Genomic DNA, 24,899 nt, shown 5'->3' with positions numbered 1-24,899 from the left:
AGGGGTTGACAGTCGGATGACGATAATAGAGAGACTTGGGAACTAAGAAGAAAAATGTCACAATGAAGGAATCTTATCCTACTCATATATTATAATTAACAAACATTTCACAGTATAAATATAGAGAGAGGGAAAGAAAGGCGCCAAAGCACAGCGCAGACCCAGGCAATAGGTTTCATGGAGGTTCCTAATCAAATTTTGTATCGCAGTTGATGAAGCCTCAAGAGCGTAAAGCCTGCAGAATGTTTGTGGAGTAGCCCTTGATACTTCATTGGCAGGCCTGCACCGACGCCATCTTTGTTTTGCTGTAGTGTCCTTCTATTCCTTATTGAGGGTATGTTGTATGCAGGGAGTAAATGTCAGAGATGCAGGATGTAATCCATCTAGAGTTGCTAAATACAGACGAACAAGTTACTTACCTTCGGTAACGATGTATCTGTAAGAAACATTAGTTAGTTAGATTCCTCACCTTAGAATATCCCCAGGCGTCAGACTAGATCCGGAAGATTTTTCATCAGCAATACCCCTTGCGCGTCGCTAGGCGTCGTCGGAGTACTTAGACGCCGCCCTCGCACGCTGACGTCAGTTCTTGTACATAGCCTTCCGCGCCAGGAACGCAGAGCCATGCAAAGACCGACACTGGTGCCAAAAATAAAATCTAGGGGCCTGAAAAGGATAACCTTAACCCTAGATGTCAGTTCGCAGAACGGGGAGGATGGGTGGGTCGGTGAGGAATCTAACTAACTAATGTTTCTTACAGATACATCGTTACCGAAGGTAAGTAACTTGTTCATCTGAAAGAAACACGTTAGTTAGATTCCTCACCTTAGAATAGATACCCAAGCAATACCATCCCCGGTGGTGGGTCTGCGAACCAAGATCACACCAGAAAGTCCTGGAGGACAGAACGGCCAAAGAAGCCATCCCTCCGGACTTGGCTGTCAAGGCAATAATGCCTGGCAAACGTGTGTAGCGAAGCCCACGTTGCCGCCTGACAGATGTCCTGCAAAGGGACACCCCGTCCCAAAGCAGTAGTAGCCGCAGTGGCCCGAGTAGAATGGGCGCGCAGCCCAGCAGGAGGGTCCTTTTTTGCCAAGGAATAACAAATTTTGATGCACAAAACGACCCACCGAGAGATGGTCCGTTTGTGCACAGCTTTCCCCTTCTTAGCACCCACGTATCCAACGAAAAGTTGGTCGTCCACCCGGAACTGCTTTGTGCGGTCCAAATAAAAGGAGAGCGCACGTTTTGGGTCCAGACGGTGGAGCCTCTCTTCCTCTTTGGAAGGATGCGGAGGCGGAAAGAAGGTGGGCAAGGTGACAGACTGCCCAAGATGAAATGGAGTCACCACTTTCGGAAGAAAGGAGGGACGAGGCCGAAGGACAACCTTGTCCGGATGAACAGACAGAAAAGGAGGCTTTGAAGATAAAGCCTGGAGCTCACTCACCCGTCTAGCCGAGGTGATGGCTACCAGAAAAGCAGTCTTAAGAGTCAGAAGACGAAGGGGACAATTGTGAAGAGGCTCGAAGGGAGCGCACATCAGGAATGTCAAGACAAGATTCAAGTCCCACTGAGGCATTACAAACGGAACAGGAGGGAACGTGTGAGTAATGCCCTTTAGAAAGCGTGTAACTACAGGGGACTTGAAAAGAGAAGGCTGATCAGGAAGCCGCAAGAAGGCAGAGATGGCAGCAAGATAACCTTTCAGGGTGCCCAGGGCAGAGCCCTGCCGGGCCAAAGAAAGAAGAAAGAGGAGAACCTCAGAAAGAGGGGCGGAAAGGGGATCCACAGCCTTTGCTGTGCACCATGCCACAAATTTGTTCCACCGGCAGGCGTATACCGTCTTTGTGGAGGGACGCCTGGCTGCCAGAATGATATCACAGACTTCAGGAGGCAAGTCAAATGGCATCAACTGCCGCCGCTCAATCTCCACGCATGGAGGTGGAGGCTGGACAGGTTCGGGTGGAGGACCGTCCCCTGCTGCTGCGACAGAAGATCCTCCCGAAGGGGCAGACGTATCGGAGGATCGGTCAACATACTGAGTAGCTCGGGATACCAGTACCTTCGTGCCCAGTCCGGAGCCACCAAGATGACTTGGGCCCGGTCGCGCCTGATCTTCTTCAGCACTCTGGGCAGAAGTGGTATAGGCGGAAAGGCGTACAACAGACCGCAACTCCACTCGTGACGAAAAGCGTCGCCGAGCGAGTGCCGCCTTGGAAATTCCAACGCGCAGAACTGCTGACATTGCGCGTTCTCTTCGGTGGCGAATAGATCTAACCAAGGCTCTCCCCACTACTGAAAGAGACCTTGCGCCACTTCGGAGTTCAGACGCCATTCGTGATCCATCATGCACCGGCGGCTGAGTTCGTCTGCTCTGGCGTTCAGAGAGCCCGCCAGATGTTGAACCACTAGGGTGATGCCCTGGTGTTCCAGCCACGTCCAGAGGCGCAGAGCCTCCTGACAAAGGGTCCACGACCCCACCCCGCCCTGTTTGTTGCAATACCACATGGCGGTGGTGTTGTCCGTGAACACCTGCACGACACTGCCCCTGACAGGGAAGGAAGGCTTTCAGAGCAAACCGGATCGCTCTCAACTCCAACAGGTTGATGTGGAGACGAGACTCCGCCGGAGACCAGAGGCCTCTGATCTCCGCCTCTCCCATATGGCCACCCCATCCCAGGAGGGACGCATCCGTCACTACGACATGCTCCGGTTGGGGAAGGGAGAGGCTTCTGCCCATGACCCAATCGCGGTCCGTGAGCCACCACTGCAACTGCTGAGCAGTGACCTCCGAGATCAAGACATGGTCGGACAGGTTGCCGTGATGCTGGGCCCACTGGAACTTCAGGTCCCACTGCAGAGCCCGCATCCGCCGCCTGGCGTGATGCACTAGTAGGATGCAGGAGGTCATCAGCCCCAGAAGCCGCAACACTAGCCTGACCGAAACCCAGGATAGAGGCCGAAAGATGGGAATCAGGGCCTGAATATCCCGGACCCGCTGTTCCGGTGGATAGACCCGGAACTGCGCCGAATCGAGAACCGCTCCGATGAAAAGGAGCTTCTGAGAGGGACTCAGGTGTGACTTCGGCACGTTGATGGAAAACCCTAGCAAATGCAGGAGATCCGCCGTAGTCTGGAGGTGGGAGACGACTGCCTGGGGCGAGCCCGCCTTCAACAACCAGTCGTCGAGATAGGGGAAGACTGGAACCCCTGATCTGCGCAGATGAGCTGCGACCACCGCCATCACTTTCGTGAACACCCGAGGGGCACTGGTGAGACCGAAGGAGAGCACGGTAAACTGAAAGTGCTCTGGGCCCACCGTGAACCGCAGGTAACGCCGGTGGGCCGGCAGGACGGGGATGTGGAAATATGCGTCCTGCAAGTCCAACGCTACCATCCAGTCTCCGGGGTCTAGGGCAGCTAGAACCTGAGCCAAGGTCAACATCTTGAACCTTTCCTTCCGGAGGAAGGCATTGACGTTCCGGAGGTCCAAGATAGGGCGTAGGCCCCCTTTGCCCTTCTTGGGAACCAGAAAGTAGTGGGAATAACAACCACGACCTACTTCTGGACTCGGAACGCGCTCGACGGCCCCCTTGGCCAAGAGGGCGGAAACTTCCTCGTGGAGAAGATTCAAATGATCCCCCGAGATACGGTGGTGCTGCGGTGGCATGGCTGGAGGGGTCGTCTCGAAGGGGAGGGAGTAGCCCCTTCGGACGATTTGCAGCACCCACCTGTCCGATGTGATGGACCGCCAGTGGAGCAGGTGATGGCGAACTCTGCCGCCCACTGGCGTGGAATGGGCCTGAAAGCTCGGACTAGGAAGGTTTTGAGGCGGATGCTGCCGGGGTGGATGTGGACTGACCTCGTCGTCCTCCAGAACCGCCTCGGCGGAAACCACGTCCGCGCGCAGGTTGATTCTGTGGCTGGTGGCTAGGCGTACGTGAGGAGGCACCCCTTCCTTGGCCACGAAAGGGGCGAAAGGCGGAAGTGTGAGACCGCGGGGCCGAGAGGCCCAAGGACTTGGCCGTAGCCCGGGAGTCCTTAAAGCGATTCAGCGCACTGTCCGCTTTCTCATCAAAGGGCATGTCCATGAGAGAGCTCTGGACATCACCCGAAAATGACGTGGACCGCAGCCAGGCGTGACGTCTAAGCGCCACTGAGGTAGAAATCGCCCTACCCAGCGAGTCCGTGGTGTCAAGCCCACATCTTATAGCATGTCGCGCGGCATCCCTCCCATCGGCCAGAGCCTGGGTAAGTCGTGTCCGGACCTCCTCCGGACACAGGGGCAGCGCGTCCTCCACCGCATCCCACAGAGAGTGGGAATAACGGTCCAAGAGACAAGCGGTGTTCAAAGACCGCAGGCCCAAACTAAGGGAAGAGAACAGTTTCTTGCCAAACTGCTCTAGTCTCTTGGAATCCCGGTCCGGCGGGGCGGTCGGGAAAGAGGATTGGGAGTTGGAGGCCTGGATAACCAGGCTCTCAGGGGTAGGGTGTTGGGACAGAAAACTGGGGTCGCCCGGAGCAGGGCGGTGGCGCCTGGCGACGTTCCTGTCCACAGGAGGAACTGTGGAGGGCTTGGACCAGGTGCCCTGAAGAACGTCAGTGAGGGCCTCATTGAATGGCAGCAGAGGCTCAGTGGAGCTTGCTGCAGACTGAAGCACCTCAGTGAGGACGTTCGTCCTCACAGCCACGGCAGGCAGCTCGAGACCAAGGGCTGCGGCCGCCTTGCGCAGCACCACGGAGAAAGCAGCACCCTCCTCCGAAGCCACAGTCGGAGGAGAGATGAATCCAGTGTCTGGCGAGGTATCCAGACCACAGTCCTCCCCCAGTTCATCTGCCCAGTCCTGGGACAGTTGGGCCTGAGCGGCCATAGGATCCTTGGATCCCTCCCAGTAGTCCCCATCATCCGACTCCTGGTGTAGAGGAGAAAGGAACGGAGCCGGGCGGTAGACAAAATGTGTCTCTAGCGGCGTCGATCTCGGCGTCCATCGACGCCGGACCGGCGCCGGGCCCGGAGCGGGACTGAACTGGGGCACGACGTCGAGCGGAGTCGACGTCGGCGTCGGGGGTGGAACCGGTGTCGACGCTGGCGGAGGAGGCGTGACAAGGTTGACCGGCGTCGACGGGGACTCGAGAACGGGTCCCTTGGGCGCTTGCGGCGTCGAGGCCGGAGCCGTCAACGGCGCCGGGGCCGGAGCCACCGGCAGGCAAGGCAGCCCAGTCGGGTCCGCGGGGCCCGAAGGCGCGCCAGCGGGCGCCGACGGCGGAGCCAGGTTCCTCATGGCCGAGAGGAAGGCACTGACTTCCGCCGGCGTCGCGTCAGTCCCAGGGACCGGAGGGTATGGGGACGGGCGCGGCGCCTGCGGCTCCGCCGGAGCCGCGGGGGTGGAACCACCCTGACCCTCGACCGGGTCGCGCGACCGGCGAGGGGAGTCCGAAGAGCGATGTCGCCTCTTGGACTTCTTGGAATGCTTCGACTTACCCGAAGACTTGGATCCCGACGACCGATGGTGACGTCGGCTGCGGCTCCGCGACCGATCCTTGGACCTCCTCCTGGACCGGGATCGAGAGGCGCGCGGAGCCGAGTGGCGAATCTCGAGAAGCTTACGGGACCGCTCCCGTCTAGCCTTCGAGGTCAGGGCCTTGCAGTCCGAACACGACTCCGCGTCGTGATCGAGGCCCAAGCAGTAAAGACACCGGCGGTGATGGTCCGTAACCGACATCAATCGGTTACAGTCCGTACAGGCTTTAAACCCAGGCATCCTACCGGCACCGGTGTCGAGACACGATCAAAAAGGATCAAAAAAGTTAGTCAAAAATTGACTAAAGGGGTAGCTCTCCTGGATCTGCGCTTACTGGCGCGGAAAAAAGAAGAACTGACGTCAGCGCGCGAGGGCGGCGTCTAAGTACTCCGACGACGTCATCCCGGCGCATGACGCCGACGACGGACGCGGAGCCGCAGACGACGCCTAGCGACGCGCAAGGGGTATTGCTGACGAAAAATCTTCCGGATCCAGTCTGACGCCTGGGGATATTCTAAGGTGAGGAATCTAACTAACGTGTTTCTTTCAGATACACTGAGCCACTGTTATTTGGAAAGTGAAAACCAGCTGGTCTGTAGAATACAAAGGCAGAAAAGCAAACATAAAGATCCCTCGCCCTGGGAAGGGTGGAGGCAAATAAAAAAGGAAGGGACATTCCCTCCTTTACGAGGACTTGAGTGAACAGACGTGTGATAGGTACTCAACACCAGTTTCTCCCATTGGAACATGGTGTACTATTTGGAGCCAAATAATCCTTGAAGCTTGCACTTGTGCCTTTGGAGGTGTCCAAATAGATGTTCACTAGAAGAGAACGTGTCGTGAAGAATCGTTAGTGAATAAGTCTATCCATTGGCTGAGACATGTCAGAGGTTGTCGCTCCATCATACGGGAGGACATATTAAGAGCAAGCAGGCGTCCATCTGCAAATGGGGTGTATGACAATATCGTATTAACTCTGTCAAACGTAGTTTTGGCAGATAATTTGATTGTGCTGGAGTATCGTACGTCTTCCCCCGAGTCATCTTCTATACAGATCAGGCGTTTTCCACCTATAGTTGAGAATAGAGTTGTTTCCCAACAAGAACCTTTAGTGTGTGACCCTCCCTCACCATTGACCCAAATTGACTGACTACCTAACAACCCTGTCCAGATCGTAAGGCTGAACGCATATTCTTATAAGGATAAAGATTTCTCGCCTAGTCCCTCTCATTTCTTTTCGCATCGGACACCGCACATGGCCATTTCTCAAAACCATAGCATACCATTTACTGCAGATCTAGGAGGAAGGGGATGCGAAGGGCCCATTTCTAATCCACATCCTCCAAAGAACTTATCGCTGGACCTTAAATCATTAGGGGGATCTACCCCATGTGTTATCTCTTTGGTCTCCCCAAATACACCTCGGGTGGATCAGATACTCTTAGGCCATGACCAACTAAAAACTAATTCTATGATATCTACAAAGGATATAGTTACCGACGTATCTGAATCTGAGCAGCGTAATATTCCTCTCAAGATACTCTCTTGGGACGTCGCAGGGCTTAAGAGCAAAGTCTCACTGCCCCATTGGAACAGTTTAGTTGACGATCACCACCTCTGTATCTTTCAGGAAACCTAGAGTCTGATCCCACTCCATAAGTCAGGCTACACCACCTTTTTTACTCCAGCAGTTCATGCTGGTAAGGGGCGTCCATCTGGCGGGCTGATTGAGTGGGTCAGTATTGACCTGGGGTGGACAGTAAAACAAAATATACACCCTTATGCATCAAGCCAAAATCCAGTCGGTAAAATACCGATTCCTTATTAGCTCCCGGTATTAAGTAAAAAATACCCAATCCCAATGCATCAACCCAAAAGCAGAAATCGGTATTTAAGGAATCCTTAAATAGCGATTCTTTAAATAGGGATTCCTTAAATACCGATTCCTTAAATAGCGATTGCATTTAAGGAATCCCAAAGTGAGATTCCTTAAATGCAATGCATCAAAGTTAAAAAATTAGCGAATTCGCTAATAAGGGGAGCAAATTACCATGAAGATGAACTGCATGGTAATTTGCAAAAACTTTGAAAAATGCACTTTTGTGCATTTTTCAAAGTTTCATGTTGCGCACACACATGCCCTTAGAGCATGTGTGTGTGCAACATATGTGCACATATCATTTTCAGGGGTGCAACAGGGTGTCCTTTTGACACCCTGGCACCCTTGAAAGTGCTCCAGCTATTAGCGATTCGGTAATACCGAATCGCTAATACAGAATGGCTTTACATTCATTCCTATGGGCCTCCAAGCCCATAGGAATGAATGGGTAGGTATTCCTTATTACCGAGTCGGTATTACCGATTCGGTAATAAGGAATGTTAAGGAATCGCTATTTGAATAGCGATTCCTACATGCATAGCCTTTTGCTATTCCTTATTAGCGATTCCTTATTTTTCGCTAATAAGGAATCGCAAATGCTAATGTTGATGCATATGCCCCATAGTCCCTTCCCAAGACATTTTGTGGCTCACCATAAAAGGGCCAAAGGGTGGGGAAACCCTTGAACTTTTTAATGTATATGCAAAAGGGATGACTGGGGGTAAGATTTTGCCTACTCTCTCACTTCTCGTGGAAAAATTAAGCAGCTGCCATGCACTTGCGAAAATTATGGTAGCAGGAGATCTCAATTGTACCTTCGAACCTCTAGGTTCGGACGACCTCTTGGGGACAACAGACGAAGACCTCCAATGGGGAATACCTTTCTTAGACCTAGTACCCATCAAGAAGTGGACCCAGGTGGCTATCCAAATTAATGCAATTACAGTAGAATTTGGTTTGAGGGCACTGAATGGTAGAGTTCCATCTGACCCTTTAAGAGCTCATACTTATAACAGAGTAGGATCTACCTCACGTATTAATTATATCCTACTGGACATCCGCCTTTGGACTGCATCTACTGATATGGTAATTGGTTCCACAGTGGATAGTGATCATAACTCCCTGTCCTGTTGCTTACAGAATTCTTGGTTACGGCCCGACCGAGTCCCAAGTACTGATCCTATTTTAGCCACCAAAGATGTTGTCCCCTCCAACTCTGGTAGGTTCTTGAAGTGGACGAAGGTTGTAGGGCAAGACTTTAAAATTCAGTCTATCTTTGAAATCCTGACAACCAGAACCAGGGAACTGGAAGCAGTTGTAAAAGACCCAGCAGTAACATCTAAGGCAACCTCTATTTTCGATGCAACCATCAGTCAGATGAGTTTGCACTTCCAGTCTGGGCAACCTTCCAATTATAAATCTAACAACAAAAAGGGACATAATCCCTGGTTTACCAAGGGCTGTCGACTAAAGAGGAAAGCTCTGTCCCTTGCCCTAAAAGGGAAAACTATTTCTAAAGTCAGAGAAGCCAGGAAAGAATATAACGCCATTATCAAAAAAGCAAAACGCGACTGGGAGGAATCACACTGGCAGGCACTCAAAGATGCTTGCAACCCAAGGGACTCCGCAACCTTTTGGTACCTGATTAAAGCTTTTGATTCCAAAGGCACTGTCCCAATACCCAACCATATCACTAGTCGAGAATGGCATGCCCACTTCTCTGGTCTATACTCATGTCAGGATCCCTAGGATAACCAGCAGATCACGGAGAGTGTATACCATCCCCACTCTGCCGATGATGCCATATCTTTTAACATCACCGAACTTGTAGAAGCAATTAATCGTATCGTTCCTGCCAAAGCAGCAGGACCGGATGGCATTCCAGGGGACTTACTGTGATTAGATCCAGTTAGATGGGCTAATTACATCCTGCTTTTGCTCAATTAAATTGTAAAGGGCGCACCGGTCCCAGACTCCTGGAAAGGAGCCGAAATAGTTCCAATATACAAAAAAGGGGATAGGGAGGACCCTGCCAATTACAGGCCTATTAGACTAAATGATATTATCCAAAAGGTGGTTGGCAGGGTTCTCCTACACAGGATTCATGACTGAAAAGATGATGGCAACATCATCTCCCAATACCAAGCAGGGTTCAGAAGGAACACTGGGACTATTGACCAGGTGTTCCGCTTGCTCCTTATTTATTGGAAAGTGGTAGCGATTGGTAGGGGCAGTTTATATCTTGCCTTCATTGACCTTAAGACCGCGTTTGACTTGGTACCCAGGGGGAATTTGTGGGCAGTTTTGGCAGAAATGGGCACCCCGTCACAAGTTTTGAACCTACTGATTTCTCTACACGAGGATAATTATGCTCGTGTAAGATGGGGCGCCCAGGGCCAAGTTACCATACATGGACTTCATTCAAGTACCAAGAGACAGAACCTTGTATATCCAATTCAGACTAGGTTCCCTACCCTTAAACTCGTTCATAGCTAAATGGAATACACCAAAATCCCCCTCACAATCATGCCCATGCTGCCCTGCCCCGGAGGAAAGTATTGCCCAATTCCTTTCTGCCTGCCCCGCATATAAATTGGCAAGGGCCAGATGGTTAAAACCAGTTTGCAGAAACCTTGGGACAACCAAGCATCTAGTCGCCCTCCGAATTTTAAAAACAGACGGTACTCCATCGCTGGTCTGCAGGGTGGCCAAGTTCTTAGGCTGTGCATGGAATAAACGCCAAAACAAAATCATTAAAACTGGAATTATTAGTATGTGCTGTTTTACTACTTTGTGATGCAATGCTTACAGATGAAGCAATCTGGCTAATAATGTTTAAACTTACACTTAATTTCTTTTTCTTCGATACAATTGTTGCGTTTTATGTTCAAAGATGCAGAATGAATCTTTTTGGAAATTACATCTAATGAACAAATTAATTTTAAAAATGTGTAACTCTTAAATTTTATACTAATGGCAACAAGAAGGAGAATGACCTGCTTATATCTAGATGCTTTGCTATTCAACAAGCCAGATGAATGTATGTAGCTATCTCATGTATTGCCCATTAGGATTTACGACAGCACAATGCACTTTATGTTTTTTTACATGATGCAGGTTTTGTTGCCTATTATGTCCAGCACATTACACCGGGGCATTTAATAATATCCTGTAATGCCCACATTCATTCTAGACTATGTAATTACTTTATATATTCTTCACAGGGACATATGATAGCACAACGCACTTTCTGTATCTATACGATATAGGGTACCCCGACTAATTTGCACTGTACCCCATATTGGGATATGCACTAGTACTTTTTGTATATAAACGTTATAGGCTATTTTGCACATTAGCACTATATATCATGCAAACCTGTACTGTATTTTGCTCTATTTCATTGAGTATGATTTTATGCTGTTTCAAATCCGCCTTTATATTCTCCTTCTCTTTTTAAATTGTGATGGTTGTCTTGTTTTTAGAATACTTTTATGGTGGTATATTTTGCAACGAATAAATCTTGCTTTGACTTGACTTGACTTATTTGCAATGTGGATATGATGAGCGACCCTTAGTTAGTATCTCTCTAAACTACTGAGACAATCTCTTTGAATACTTTGGATTTAAAATGCTTCTCTTGTATGGTTACACTTTTAAGTCTTTTTTGGTCCAGCTCCTGTTTTAGTTCTTGACGCCAAGTTATTCCACTGGCTCACATCTAGATTTTCTGACTTTTCAAATCTAATGATTAACAAATAACCACCAGTCTGCGCATTACACCTCAAACAGTAATTAAAAGACTTAATAAAAAAATGATTCTTACCGGTCCCTGCACTGGGAATCACTCCTGCCCGGTACCTCCTCCCTGATTTTATACCAGTAACGCTCCCCATGTATTGAAACAGCTTGCAACAATTTCTAAAATAAACAGAATACAAAACAAATGTGCACAGTTCCAATCCAATCAATCAATATGATTGCGTAGTTCATAATATATTACATTTGACTGACACAAATCCTCGCAATGTTAGTTTCTCTCAAATGAGCTGCCCCACTCTCCCATATACTAGTGACGCACTTGAACTATTACTGTACTTTATGTCTAATTGCATCCTTTACTTAGCTGTCCATATGACACAACCCCTAAACAGCCTTTATGAGCGCTGACCGATACGCTTTGCACACAGGTCTCCTGCAACACCCAAAGCATCATAGCATGGGCTGCCAGCGCCCGGGGCAAGGCAAGCATCTTTCCACTTTTCTTTTTAAATTTTGCACCCCTATTAAAATTTTGCACCCCTAAGAATCCTGCACCCGGGGCAACTGCCACTGTAGTCCCGCTTATGCTACGCCACTGCCCAATTATATCTTCTACTTCGTGTAAACCTGTTAGGTTATCCAAGCCATGTGAGCTCTATCACAGTAGGTTCCTCCATATAGAACTCTGGCCAATCAAGGCTCCCGTCATCATATTCTACTCTGCCAATCAACGAGAGAAGTATACACTCAATTCTTTTTCTACGTCCTGGTACTGAAATCCTTTACTTTAAGTGTAAAGTTTAAACTCATTCTCTTTCTTTCTCCGCCTCATCCTGCTCTCTGCGGATCTCTGTGAGTTCTTTACGAGACATCTGTATGTCCCCCTTCCATCTCTACCTCTTCTTATTGGAATCCTCCCTTAAAGAGAGCTACATGCTAACTTTATTACATTCCTTCCTCTCGTTAATGAAATGCTTCTTTCTTCGATTGCCATGAAAAGTGCCCTTACATCTCTACCGGATGTTATCAAAATCCTCCTCTTTCCTGTTTTTGAGACAAAGTCTACTTAATCATGCCTTTATGTCTAGCGTTGAGATATATCATCCCGCTCCATTCCGCAGATCTCATGGAAACTCTTCTTTGGTTTGCTGTTAGTCTCTGCTATCCTTCATAGACATGCCCCACTCTACAGTGTTACATCAAGCCTACCACATGATGTTTGACTCTACAGATGCTGCTATTGAAATCCTCCAATCTACCTATTTGAATATGTAGTGTCCACTCTCTATCATCTGAAACTCCTGTTACTGAAGTGCTAAATTCTACAAATCTCCATGAACAGTGTTTATTACCTGGCTCTCACTCTGTTTGTCATGAATCTGTCCTGCAGCAGTTGTAATGCTTGATTGCAGGCAGTGGTCTTACCTTGGGGCCCTCTCCCATCTGCACAAAGTGCTGTACCAATGATCAACAGACTTTACCCAAAAGGAACTCAAAAGAGACAAGACAAGGGTAAATGAGACAAGACAAACAGTGAACAGTCACTCGACTGCTCCCGATTCCAACGCCTTCTATTTTGAAAAGACTGGTGCTGTACAACTGGTTGAAGCGTCCCAAATCTCTAAAAGTCCAAAATGTAAAAATATACTTAGGCTGCTCAAAATGTACTCAGCAAAGATCTTTTCTGATTTCAACTACCTTTTTGATTAGAGGACATGATACAGTTTGTTGCACATTGCATGGACAATGATCAAGCAGGCTAATAATACACATTATTCTCGGTGTATTCCTTAACTCGGGTTAGTGAAACCAGGGCGCCATGCTCCTACATCTTCACATATATACTGTGTGCTTTATTAATGTAGTTTTTGGTTCTTAATAATCGACAAGTGATTATTATGCTTCAAATAACTGTGCTCCCATCTCCTAGGTTCGCCACCTTTACTTTTGGTTCCCTCCGCCTCCTTTTTCCTCCAAGCATGCGCTGATCTGGCGAGACTTTTTGTGAGGGCTCAAAAAAGTGCTCCCACTGTAGCCTAGAGCTACGGTGTATGTGCGCGGGCGCGCGCGCCTCCCTTTCGCGGCCGCACGGCTGCTGTGATGTTTGATCGCGATCACTTTCACTTTCGCGGCCGCATGGCCGCTTTGATGTTTGATCGCGATCACTTTCCCTTTTCGCGGCCGCTTTGATGTTCTCCGTGAGCCATTTTTAGGTCTCGCCTGACCCAGCGCATGCGCTGGTCTGGCGAGACTTTTTGTGAGGGCTCAAAAAAGTGCTACCACTGAAGCCTAGAGCTACAGTGCATGTGCGCGCGCGCGCCTCACTTTCGCGGCCGCACGGCCGCTTTGATGTTCTCCCGTGAGCCAGTTTTTTTTCCTGTTTATTACTTCTATGTAGTAATGGTGGCACCCGTGCACCGCCATTGCTACAGACCAGTAATAAACAGAAACAGGCATTGGCATAGCCAATAGGTCTCGCTTTTGGGACCTTATAAGTACTTAGCTATGCAACTGTTGCATGGCTTAACACTTATAAGGTCCCAAAAGCGAGACCTATTGGCTATGCCAATGCTTGTTTACATGGAAGTTTTCCCATTTCACTTGGGGAACTCCAAGCTCCCTTTTCCCCTCTCTCATTCCATGAGCTTTTCCCTACCTCTTTTTGTATGCTTATACATATTGCTTCATACCTCATGTTGACCATTTATAATTACTTATATAAAATGTTAATAGCAGCCAATTGACTGGTAATTAATTTCCCAACCACAGAAGGATGTGAGGTTGAGATTCAAACTATTCATACCAGGATCATGGTAGATGCAAGAGGCTACAGTTTAGAAAATATTAGAGGCAAGGAGTTAACATAGCATCCCATAGAAAATATAGGTAAAATAAATTAATTTCTACCTTTTAAATATATTAACACATTTAATTAAAAAATAAATAACTTGTTTAATTTCAAATTAATATAACTGTATTTATAAAATAAATTAACATAGATTTATTCTAAACATAACGTTTAGTCATTGTTAATACATAATAAAGAAATATAAACATTTTACTTTAAATGGAATTATTAAATACATCTTTAAAATACGAATTTTAATTTAATATATTTATATTAATTAAATATTTTTTTCAAAATTAAGATGGTAATGCTATTTTGTATTTTGTTCTATATTTGAAATAAATGTATAAATGCATTTCAATTAATAATAACTATAAAATGATTTTTTGCTATTTCTTTAAAAGTTTTCTAAACATTTTTACTTTCCCCAAATAAAGATCTCTGGCTCAAGTGCAGGAATCTCCACCTACCTGTGAAAATTGCTACAAGTAACTTAACACTCAAATTCAAGGGGTGGGGTCATGTAAGTCTACAGTTTGTAATATATTTACACTCGGAAATAGTGACTAATCAAAAGTAGTAAATGTACTACAAAGTGTAAGAGTACGTTTACACGTGTAGGTATACTCGCATGTAAATTTGCCTTCACAAATAGTTCCATAAGGCTGGGGCGGTTGGAATAAACCATGACTATCTTAGGTGTTCTCCTGGGAAGCTCGTTCATGCTTTCGAATCACACAGTGGGGCAGATCTTTCATCGTCATGCTTATACAGAGGTGGCCATTCCCTTACAAACCGGGCATAGCTTCAGGAAGGGGTGTTCGAGGTGTTACACCCCTACCTTCCTTCCCATAAATGTATTTTCTGCTACATAGCTGGGTACGTCGGGTATGGTGAGGTGTCTGTCGGATTTCAACAGGAATTTTTACCTAAACACAGACAAAAACACACACACACTTTTCCCTTTCTGTTATGGAAGTCTTCTCCAATATTGATTATTTTACAAAATAATGTTTTTTTGCTCCCACTTAGTGCCCCTACCAATCGGCATTCGTCTCCCCTTCCATTGTCCCTTTAGTCCCTCTCATGCGCCCTGCTTGTCCAATAATGTAACATTATATGCCAGGGCCATTGTTAGAAAATCTGAAGCTCACACCCCCCAATCTTACTGACTAAGCTATGACCCTGCATACTAAGTTCCCATAGACAGTGTCTTCTATATTAAAAAAAGTTTAGAAAAGTAACTCACAGCATCTTCTTCTGGTGTCCAAGGACCTTTTTTCAATCTGGGATCCACAGATTTAGTCCAGCGGTAAATCAACTGGAAAGTATCTCTGCCCTCCATGTAGTATGCAACTAAAAGATTGACCACACATATTTGGGAAATATCAGTGGGTGAATTATAAAAACAACAAGGAAGTCCACAAAACAACCCCTTTTAAGCAAGTTAATCAAAAAGCTGATGACCTGAACAACATTCATGGGTGACCTTTTACATGTACAGTACAAAGTTATGAAAAGTAAAATCGTACACAAGTTTTAGTTCGCCTCGCAGAACACATGGAATGTATAAAGATTTGGCACTTTCCATTGTAGTCCAAAGGGCTTTTGCCCACTTATCCCACACAGAATAGAGTAAACTCAAATTTCTTCCTCGCTAGAGACAAACTGTATGTTGTATACAGGATTCACAGACCTTTATACTTGTGCATCAAGGACACTGCTCCAGGTTGAGTGCACTTTGTAACTTGTGCCATGCCAGAAGATGACCAGGTCTACAAGGATACTGGTGGACCATTGCTGGTAAATACTTACTTTTCTGGTATGGTATGTGGATTCCAACTCTCATTTGTTCAACCAAATGAGTGAGCATCTGGTCCTCCTCTTTGGTCCACTCTCTCTTCTTAAAATTCTTGTTATACTTCTGATACTTCTGCAGGCACTGGAAGGCTGTCCGGCTTGTCTTCAAGAAATAGTAAAAGTGCAAAGTGAGCCAGTGGCATTACTTTACCAAGTTTGAGTCTAGAGCATCATCTAAATGCCAACATTCATGCATTTTGGACACTATGCAAACATGACATACAGGGGCCAATTCCGATCCGGGTCGGAAGGGCACCGAACGCGATCCGGCCGGAAAAACTACGAGCCGTACGCGTGTTTTCCGGCCGACTCGTACTGCTGTACAAGCGAGCAAGTACGATGCGAGCTACATGAAATTCACCGACCGAGTCATTTCCGGGTCCGAACCGCTCCGTACGTCTCGGTCGTAAGCTAACCGTGGCGTGCAATGGATGCGATTCACGACTGAGCCAGTACGATGTACGCGTCGGACAGCCTGTACGAGCCGGAGTGTCCGGCTCGCAAATTGTCCAGTTGGTTGCCTTTGGGGGTCCGCGTCAGACCCCCTGTCACCCGCAGCCCTACGACTCAGACACAGGGGGAGACCCATGGGTCTCCCCAACACAGGCCTGTACGGTGTGGATGGCACCAACGCGTACCCACTTTAGGGGGCGCACTTGTCCGCGACGTACCCATTCAGTCAATGGGAGCCCATGTACGCGACGGACGACCGGCTCCCATTGACTTCTATGGGAGGCCGACCGAACCGAGCCTGGCAGCATACGGCCGCATCGTACTCGCTCGGTCGGACTGCAGGACTCTGGCTCGGTCGGAAAACACTCCAAATCCGGCTCAGTCGGAGTGCTTTCCAACCCGGATCGGAATCGGCCCCACAGTGTGAAAAAGCTTACCTCGCCTCATGCTGTTGGCAGCTAAATGCTAAGCATTTGCTAACTTTCACAGGATTTTAACCTCATCTAAATTGTATAGACCAAACTTCCAGAGATAAAGAACTCATGAACTCATCCAGTCAGATCATGAGACTTCAGGAGCATGCAACAGCCTACTGTGATACATCACCCAGGTGCCATTACATCATCTGTTTTATGTTTCTAATAGTACCCACACAACATTTTCAGATTACTCCACTGTCAACATTTGTAATTACTTTTCTAAAATTTAATAATTAGATAAGTGCTTTTGATGGACTAAGTCAATGAAGCCTCACACAGTCACCTGCATTTAGCACCCCCTCAATTTCATCACACACAAAAACTCAATGGAGACATTGAGAGCCGGTCTGAACTATAGTTACATTAGCCAAGCTGTTCCACTAGATATTTGATGTAAAAAATGACAAGCAAGGTAAAATATTGATGCTAGGATAACTATGGGCCCCAATTGGGAACAAATTACTGTTTTTGAACAATCTATCTAGAAGCATAACAGAATTTAGCAGGACTGGGATGGTAAAACTGAGGGTTACTGGAATATGTCATGTTATGTTAATTGCATTTATATAGCCCTTACTACTCCTGATGAGGCGTACAAGCACTTTTTCGGCAAGTAGCACACTACTCCGGAACCCGAAAAAGGATTAATTGTGAATTAGTATAGGGAAATATGAAATTAATTTGAGAGGTGGACATGTTAGTCTGTTATTTGGATTGAAAAGGATAGAGGAGGGATAGAAGAGGGAAGGGTTTGCATTTATATGGAGTTTTCTACCCCTCATGAGGTGTTGAAGCGCTTTTCGGCAAGTAGCACACTACTCCGGAACTCAAACAGGATAAGTGGAGAAATTAGTATAAGGGAGTATGAAATTAATTTGAGCAGTGGATATGCAAGTTTGTTATTTGTATTGAAAAAGGATAGTGGAGGAATAGAAGAGGGAAGGGTTTGCATTTACATAGCGCTTGCTACCCCTGATGAGGTGTTTAAGCACTTTTCTGTAGATAGCAATTCACTCCGGAGTCCAAAAGGATTAGTGGTGAATTAGTATAGGGAAATATGGAATGAATTTGAGCGGTGGTTTTGTTAATCTTATTTGGATTGCAAAACGTTTGGATTAGATAGTGGATGGATAGAAGAGGGAAGGGTTTGCATTTATTTAGTGCTTCTACCCCTGATGAGGTGTCAAAGTGCTTTTCGGTGCGTAGCATGCTATTCCGGAACCCAAACAGGATTAGTGAGTAATAAGTATAGGGAAATATGAAATTTATTTGAGTGGACATGTTAGTCTGTTATTTGGATTGATAAGGATAGTGGAGGGATCGAAGAGGTCAGTATTTAGAATCTTTTTCTGTTTTATTTGGAGCTCATTGTAGTAGGAGGAGGTTTGGGTTGAGTAAAGGGGAGGTGAGGGGGAAGAGTCAGAGGGAAGGGTCTAGACAGGCTTGTTTGGGAGATCTGAATAGTAAAAGGGGTATGAGTTGATGCAAGGAGGGGTAGAGGAAGGAAGAGTATAGAACAGTGGTCTCTGACCTTTTGTGTAATAAGAGCTACTTGTGTTTAATGAAATTCATTGTGATCTACAAATACATTTAGTGTCGTAATAGTGACCACATCAGACAAGCTTACGTTGGTGATCACCATATGTAAAATTTCTAACAGCTATCACTTCAGCACATTAGAAAGAGATACCAACAGTGATGTGCACAAGGTTTTGTCAATTTGGAAAGCCTCTACATGGATAATATGAAACAGCCACAGCCGTAGAGCCCCGGCACAAAAGTAATGGTGATCAGGATATATATGGTATATTTAATCATAGTAACTGACGTAAAAGGTGGCTCCGGACAGACTTGATCTCGCACTATGCACTGGTAGAAGTATGAAGCCTGCTACACCCTCAAGAGAAAGCCTACCTCTTTGTTTCATGTGTGCACTGCAGTTATTCCTTGCACTGAGCTAACTGTTTTCAAATGCATCCAGTTGTTCTATCTTGGAAGGTAGCATCACAGACCATACCCCAGTGTAACTTCAAATTTCTATGGGCTGCATATCAACTCCAAGCACTGCTTAATTTGAGCCAGTAGTTGCAGGTGGGGTCCACTGGCGCAAATCTTCACTAGGGCATATTTTCTATCATCAGACTTTGATTAACAGCAAGAGAGGGAAAAACAGACAAGGAGAAAAGAAGGAGGGAGAGAAATATATGAAAACTGTGACAAAGGAGAAAGAAGTGATGAAAAAAACATACAGTAGTGAGATAAAAGAATAGAAAGTGGTGGGAGAAGGATTAAAGAAGCTTGAGAAGTGAATCAAAACTAGGCAACCCTGATATTCGGAAACCCGACAATCAGTAGCGCTGGCAACTAATGGGAAAAACATTGGGCCTGGCGCTTGTTTTCCATGCCACTGAAATCAAGCTATCCTGGCTGAAGAGGGGTGAAACCCCGAAACTGGTCCTAGGATGCTTGTTTCCAGTCCAGGGAGGACCTGGCTTGGCAGTTTGGGCTGGACTGTTCCCATGAGGCACAGGGTCAAGACTGATTTGCATATGGCTGGGTTCAAACTGGAATGGCATGGTGAGCAAAAAAACAATGGATTTAGGCCCAGATCTCTGTACTGGGGTGAATGTATGACACTGTTCTGCATTCTGTCAATCAACTGTTGTTTTTGCATTTGTCACCTCAAGTGGGAAGGGTATGCCCAGACGTGGGTCCCGTGCTCTCCATGCCACTGGAATCTAGCTATCCTGGCTGAAGAGGGGTGAAACCCCGAAAATGGTCCTAGGATGCTTGTTTCCAGTCCAGGGAGGACCTGGCTTGGCAGTTCGGGCTGGACTGTTCCCATGAGGCACAGGGTCAAGACTGATTTGCATATGGCTGGGTTCAAACTGTAATGGCATGGTGAGCAAAAAAACAATGGATTTAGTCCCTGATCTCTGTACTGGGGTGAATGTATGACATTGTTCTGCATTCTGTCCATCAACTGTTGTTTTTGCATTTGTCACCCCGAGTGGGAAGGGTATGCCCAGACGTGGGTCCCGTGCTCTCCATGCCACTGGAATCAAGCTATCCTGCCTGTAGAGGGGTGAAACCCCAAAACTGGTCCTAGGATGCTTGTTTCCAGTCCAGGGAGGACCTGGCTTGGCAGTTCGGGCTGGACTGTTCCCATGAGGCACAGGGTCAAGACTGACTTGCATATGGCTGGGTTCAAACTGGAATGGCATGGTGAGCAAAAAAACGATGGATTTAGGCCCAGATCACTGTACTGGGGTGAATGTATGACATTGTTCTGCGTTCTGTCCATCAACTGTTGTTTTTGCATTTGTTTTACAAATTAAGCATTTCTTCCAGAAATACCAGAGAAAAAAACTAAAATTGCATGTCTTTGACTTTCTGCTAAATAATGAAAGCTCTGTACTGCGTGCCCAAGTATTAAGAGCAGCTCGGAATCATAGATCAGAGGAGCCTGAGATGATGCAGGACTCTGCCCTGGGGTGCAAGAAACAGAAGATAGACTAAAATCACTGGAAACAAATATCAAAGACCTCATTATTAAGTACAACAGACATCCTTCTACCCAGACATTGAGAGAACTGTCCAAAGCCAAGTTCAAATTGAATGTTCTTTACATTAAAGGCAAAATACACATTGTTAAAAGTAAAGTGGAGGCATTACAAGCATGATGAGAAAGCAAAAACATTATAATCGACATATCGGCAACACTCATCCTGGGCAATGGATTCATAAACAAAGTTAAATGGCCGTACACTGAGCCTGTGGCGAAGATTAGCTGCAGGTACTATCTATATGAACCCTTCCCCATCAAGTGGTGCACCAAACCGGTGTCTGTTTTCCCACTACTCTTCTTTGTTAGATTTGGAACCACTTGCAGGAGCCATTCACCAAAAACAGAACATACACAGCACTGAGATACAAATAGGTCAGCAGGAAATCCTATATACGTGGAAGAAAGCTTTCTCGCTTTGTCACAACCGGAATCTTCAATGCCAGAGTTGATTAATCTGATCTGCAGATTCTCATCCTCCCCATAAAACAAAATAAACTGGTCCAAGAGTGAAATACTGCCGCTGCGATGTGAAACAACAAAACAAGGCGAGCCATATGAGGAACCTATCTGTTCACAAAAGTTCCTAAGAACTTGAAGTGGGTGGGAGAACCAGTGACTAAAAAAAAACACAGTTCATGATAACATGAACCTACTAATGCAGAAAATGTCATCAGACTTCAAGTGATTACATCTCTGTCTCTCATTGTGGGTCACATGATATAGTTCCACACGTTAACTATGCGTTCTGCACACTACTATTTAAATTTCCCAAACCTTCCTAGGCAAAATTAGATGAGGAACATCAAAACATTTGTGTAGAATTCTAGACTGAGTGCACTATAATTTGAAGCTTAAGATGTCTAGACTATATGCCACCACCCCATCTGGAGGTTTAAGCCTGCTGTACATGGGATCTTATTATGTGGCTCACCAGCCAGTATGTCTCACATGAAGAAGCCATTCTATCTCAACAAGGTGACTTGGACCTGCTGTATTGCGAGCCATGCAAGGTGACGGTGAAAGATAGCTTTATTTAACATTCCACGTATCCTGCCTGTCATTCTGTTCACAGGATTATGGCTACCTCTATACTAAAGCAACCATGTGGAGAAAATGTAAACTTTTATACCAATATGCAAAAACAACAGAGAATACAACACTTTACAATACCAACAGTTACAATACAACCGGACCTCGGCACTAGGACCTCAATTGCCTCTTCTTCCCATCTGGTCTTAAGTAGGAGTCTAGAAACATCTGGGTGGAGTGGTGCAAGGACTATATGCAGCTATTACTAACTCGCTATGCTCCAACCCTGCTGCTATGTAGCTTCAAGAGAAACGAGAGGAGCAAGTATCAGCGGAAATAGAGTATGACGAATCGTCAAAAGTTATGGAATCAAACACGCAAAAGGTATATATCAAACCCTGGTGACAAATTGTTCTACTACACTGCATAAACTTAGGGAACAGTGGGAGGACGATCTTGGTCCCCTGGATGGGGAAGACTGGACGGAGGCCCATGCGTCTCCACGAGGAGCAGCTATAGCCATGCACCTTCGATTGATCCAATCCAATTATCTTCACCGTGTATACTATACCCGCGTCCGGCTGTGGAAGGCGGGCTTAATAGCGACTCCGGTGTGCCTACGATGTGGTTCTACAGATGGTACCCTGTTTCACACGATTTGGCAGTGCGCGGTGATTTAAAAATTCTGGTGGGGGGTCCTGGCCTGTCTGGCTGAAGTTTTGGGGTGGGAGCTCCCTTACTCCCCAAAATTGGTGCTGCTAGATTTAATGGAGGGGGTGGGGGGGAACATCTATTAGGGTCACCTGATGCTGCTGGGCTATACTCCGGCTAAAAGGGACATTGCCCGTAAGTGGAAGGCTGGGCCCCCAACATCGCTCTCGGCATGGAAAAACGGATTGGATTTCAATATGGGTTTGGAGGCTCCTCTTTTTAAGGCTCGTGGCTGCCCGCTGAAGCACTTTAAGATCTGGAAGAGGTGGGCGACATATAGGGGCCTGGACCTAGAGCCCCCCGGCGGTGGGGGATGTGGCAGTTGAGAGTTAAGATGGGCAGGAGTGGTGGATCTGGACATGTTGTGTCCTGCGGACTCTACCCTTTGTATGAGGACACATTTGGGTTTCTAATTATATTGTGTAAAGACAGTGCGGGGGGAGGGGCGGCTCCTTTTGTTCCTTGGGTATTTCAGTTTTTGTATAACTTTAATATGCTAAAAAGTAAACACAATATTTCTTGTGTATCATGTGGCAGTATGTCTCTGGGTTACAGAGCTCTGCATAGTAATTGACAAGTGACACAATAAAAACTGTTGTTAAAAAAATAAAACACGCAAAAGGTGAAGGGAGTAATGCTCACAAATAGCCTAAACCACTAGCAATGGCTCTGGGGAGCATTTCAATCCATTGTTTTTCACCCACTGTGAGATACTAGACAGAGATCTGCAATACGCAAATCTGCACTGACCCTGCTCCTCATGGGGACACTCCAGCCTGAACTAGCTGGCAAAGTCTGCTCTACAAGGGAATAGACGTGGATCTTGTGAGCACTCTGCTATTGGAACTCAGCTACACCTGAACAAAAAGGTCCAAAAAGGCCGAACCGGTCTTGGGATGCTTGTGTTCCGGCTCAGAAAAAACCTGGCTTTACACTTTGGGCTGGATCCTCCCTATTTAAGCAGAACCAACCCTGGTATGCATATGGCTGCGGATAATCTGGTAAAACGATGGATTGGAATGCTACCCAAACGGTTGCCAGTGGTTAGACTATTTGCAAGTACTCTTACCATCACCTTTTGAGTGTTTGATGTGACAATTTAGTAGCTTAGAGTATGCCCAGACATGGACTGTTCCGCTGGCTAAATTGGACTAAAGAGGCCAAAAGCAGTCTTAGGTTGTTTGTGTTCCAGTTCAAAAAGGACCAAGCTTGACAGTTCACGCTAGACTGCTCCTAATGAAGCAGGACCAAGATGGATTTGCACATGGCTGGGTGTAATCTGTGGTGGCATGGTGAGCAAAAACAATGATGGGTTGGAATGCTACTCCAAGCGATTGTCAGTGATTGTACTATTTGCAAGCATTCCTCCCTTCACTTTTTGTGTGTTTGATGTAACGTCTTAAGTGGCCATGGGTATGCCTAGACGTGGGCCCCTGTGCTCACTGTGCCACTGAAAACAAGCTACATCCTGCTGAAGAGGCCAAAGTAGGATGAGGTTGGTCTTGAGTTGCTTTTAGTCCAGAATCTGGAGTGGCAATTTAAGCTTCACTGTATCTATTGCAGAAGGACCAAGGCTGATTTGCATATAGGGTATAATCTGAAGTGGCACTGTGTGAAAAAACAAATTGAAGGTTGGAATGCTACCCCGATTAATTGCAAGAGCTTTGACTATTTGTAAGCATTCATCCCATCATCTTTTGCGTGTTTGATGGGTCATCCCTTATGGATGCTCATGATAAGGGACCTAGATAAACTCATACAAAATGTAGGCACTAGAACATTTTGCATGACTGACACTGGTCAGAATAGACTAAAATATACCAATATCAGCCAAGACTCAAATTGTTGGAGTTTCAAACAAAATTACTGTGATATAGTTCATATACCATGTTCTGACCTAAGTGGACCAGTTACTGGTCTCCGATATGGGAACCATGCACAACTCATGTGGATTTGATATCCCCGAGGCACTAACAATGGCTATTCTGTACAATATACAAAAATCTCAAGCATTTCCAATTACTGTAGGACATGGTTTTTGACATCCCTGACAGTAGCTAGAGTGGAATCAATGAACGCACCAACACATGGTGAATAGATAAAAGAAATGATAACGTTGGTTGGAGACAAATGTCTGATTTATTGCTCCAATGATCAAGTGCAAATTTGGAACTGGGGGCATTTTCCGTTAACACCAGTATAAAGATGTCTATCTCCGAAATCTCGGGGACAGTAGATGGCTACAACTGTATGCATGCACTCAACCTATCTTACTTGTTTGCAATTATGCAGTTTCAACTGGAATGCTTTATACCTATTTGATACTTCTACACCTACTATTTCAATGATTCCAAGCACTATGTCATATGTGTAGTAAAAGTTTTTAATATTAAGTCATTAATGACGAGGGAACATATTGCACAAGTGCACGGGGGTGCAACAGGCATTTACGCCTGTACTATGTATCCCTGGGGCACTTTGGTATTACAGATGGGGCCACAGATGCTAGTGTGGCTCCTTTTCTAATACAGATAGCGCTGGCGCACATACAGCGCCAGTGATATCATTAGAGGGCGTTACCTCATTTGCCTGGGGGTGTGGCCCCATGCAAATGATGGAATTACTTTGCCACTGCACCTGTGCTCTATTACCGACATGGGCACAGAGGCAAACATGCCTTTAGAAGGCGCACTGAAAGTGTGGCACAAAAATGTGGCATACTTTCCGTGCGCCTTCTAAATGCAGCACTCTAGAGGACCCGCCACCCTCCAGACATCCCCTTGAAGGC

At 46.4% G+C, this 24,899-nt stretch overlaps 1 protein-coding gene across 2 annotated transcripts in view; it reads right to left on the bottom strand.

Moving 5' to 3' along the window:
- SNAPC4 (small nuclear RNA activating complex polypeptide 4) overlaps positions 1 to 24,899 on the bottom strand; it is a 267,076-nt gene that overhangs the window by 114,849 nt on the left and 127,328 nt on the right. For both annotated transcript variants that reach the window (XM_085613150.1, XM_085613161.1), the window contains exons 11-13: positions 15,827 to 15,974; positions 15,261 to 15,367; positions 11,228 to 11,322 (exon numbers count right to left, since the gene is read on the bottom strand). In XM_085613150.1, coding sequence (XP_085469276.1) covers positions 11,228 to 11,322; positions 15,261 to 15,367; positions 15,827 to 15,974 — 350 coding nt within the window. The remainder of the gene's footprint in view (positions 1 to 11,227; positions 11,323 to 15,260; positions 15,368 to 15,826; positions 15,975 to 24,899) is intronic.

The sequence above is a fragment of the Triturus cristatus genome, chromosome 1_2, assembly GCF_964204655.1.
Source record: "Triturus cristatus chromosome 1_2, aTriCri1.1, whole genome shotgun sequence".
NCBI lineage: Eukaryota > Metazoa > Chordata > Amphibia > Caudata > Salamandridae > Triturus > Triturus cristatus.
Note: the sequence above shows the minus strand (reverse complement) of the source record. Positions and strands in the feature narration are given on the sequence as shown.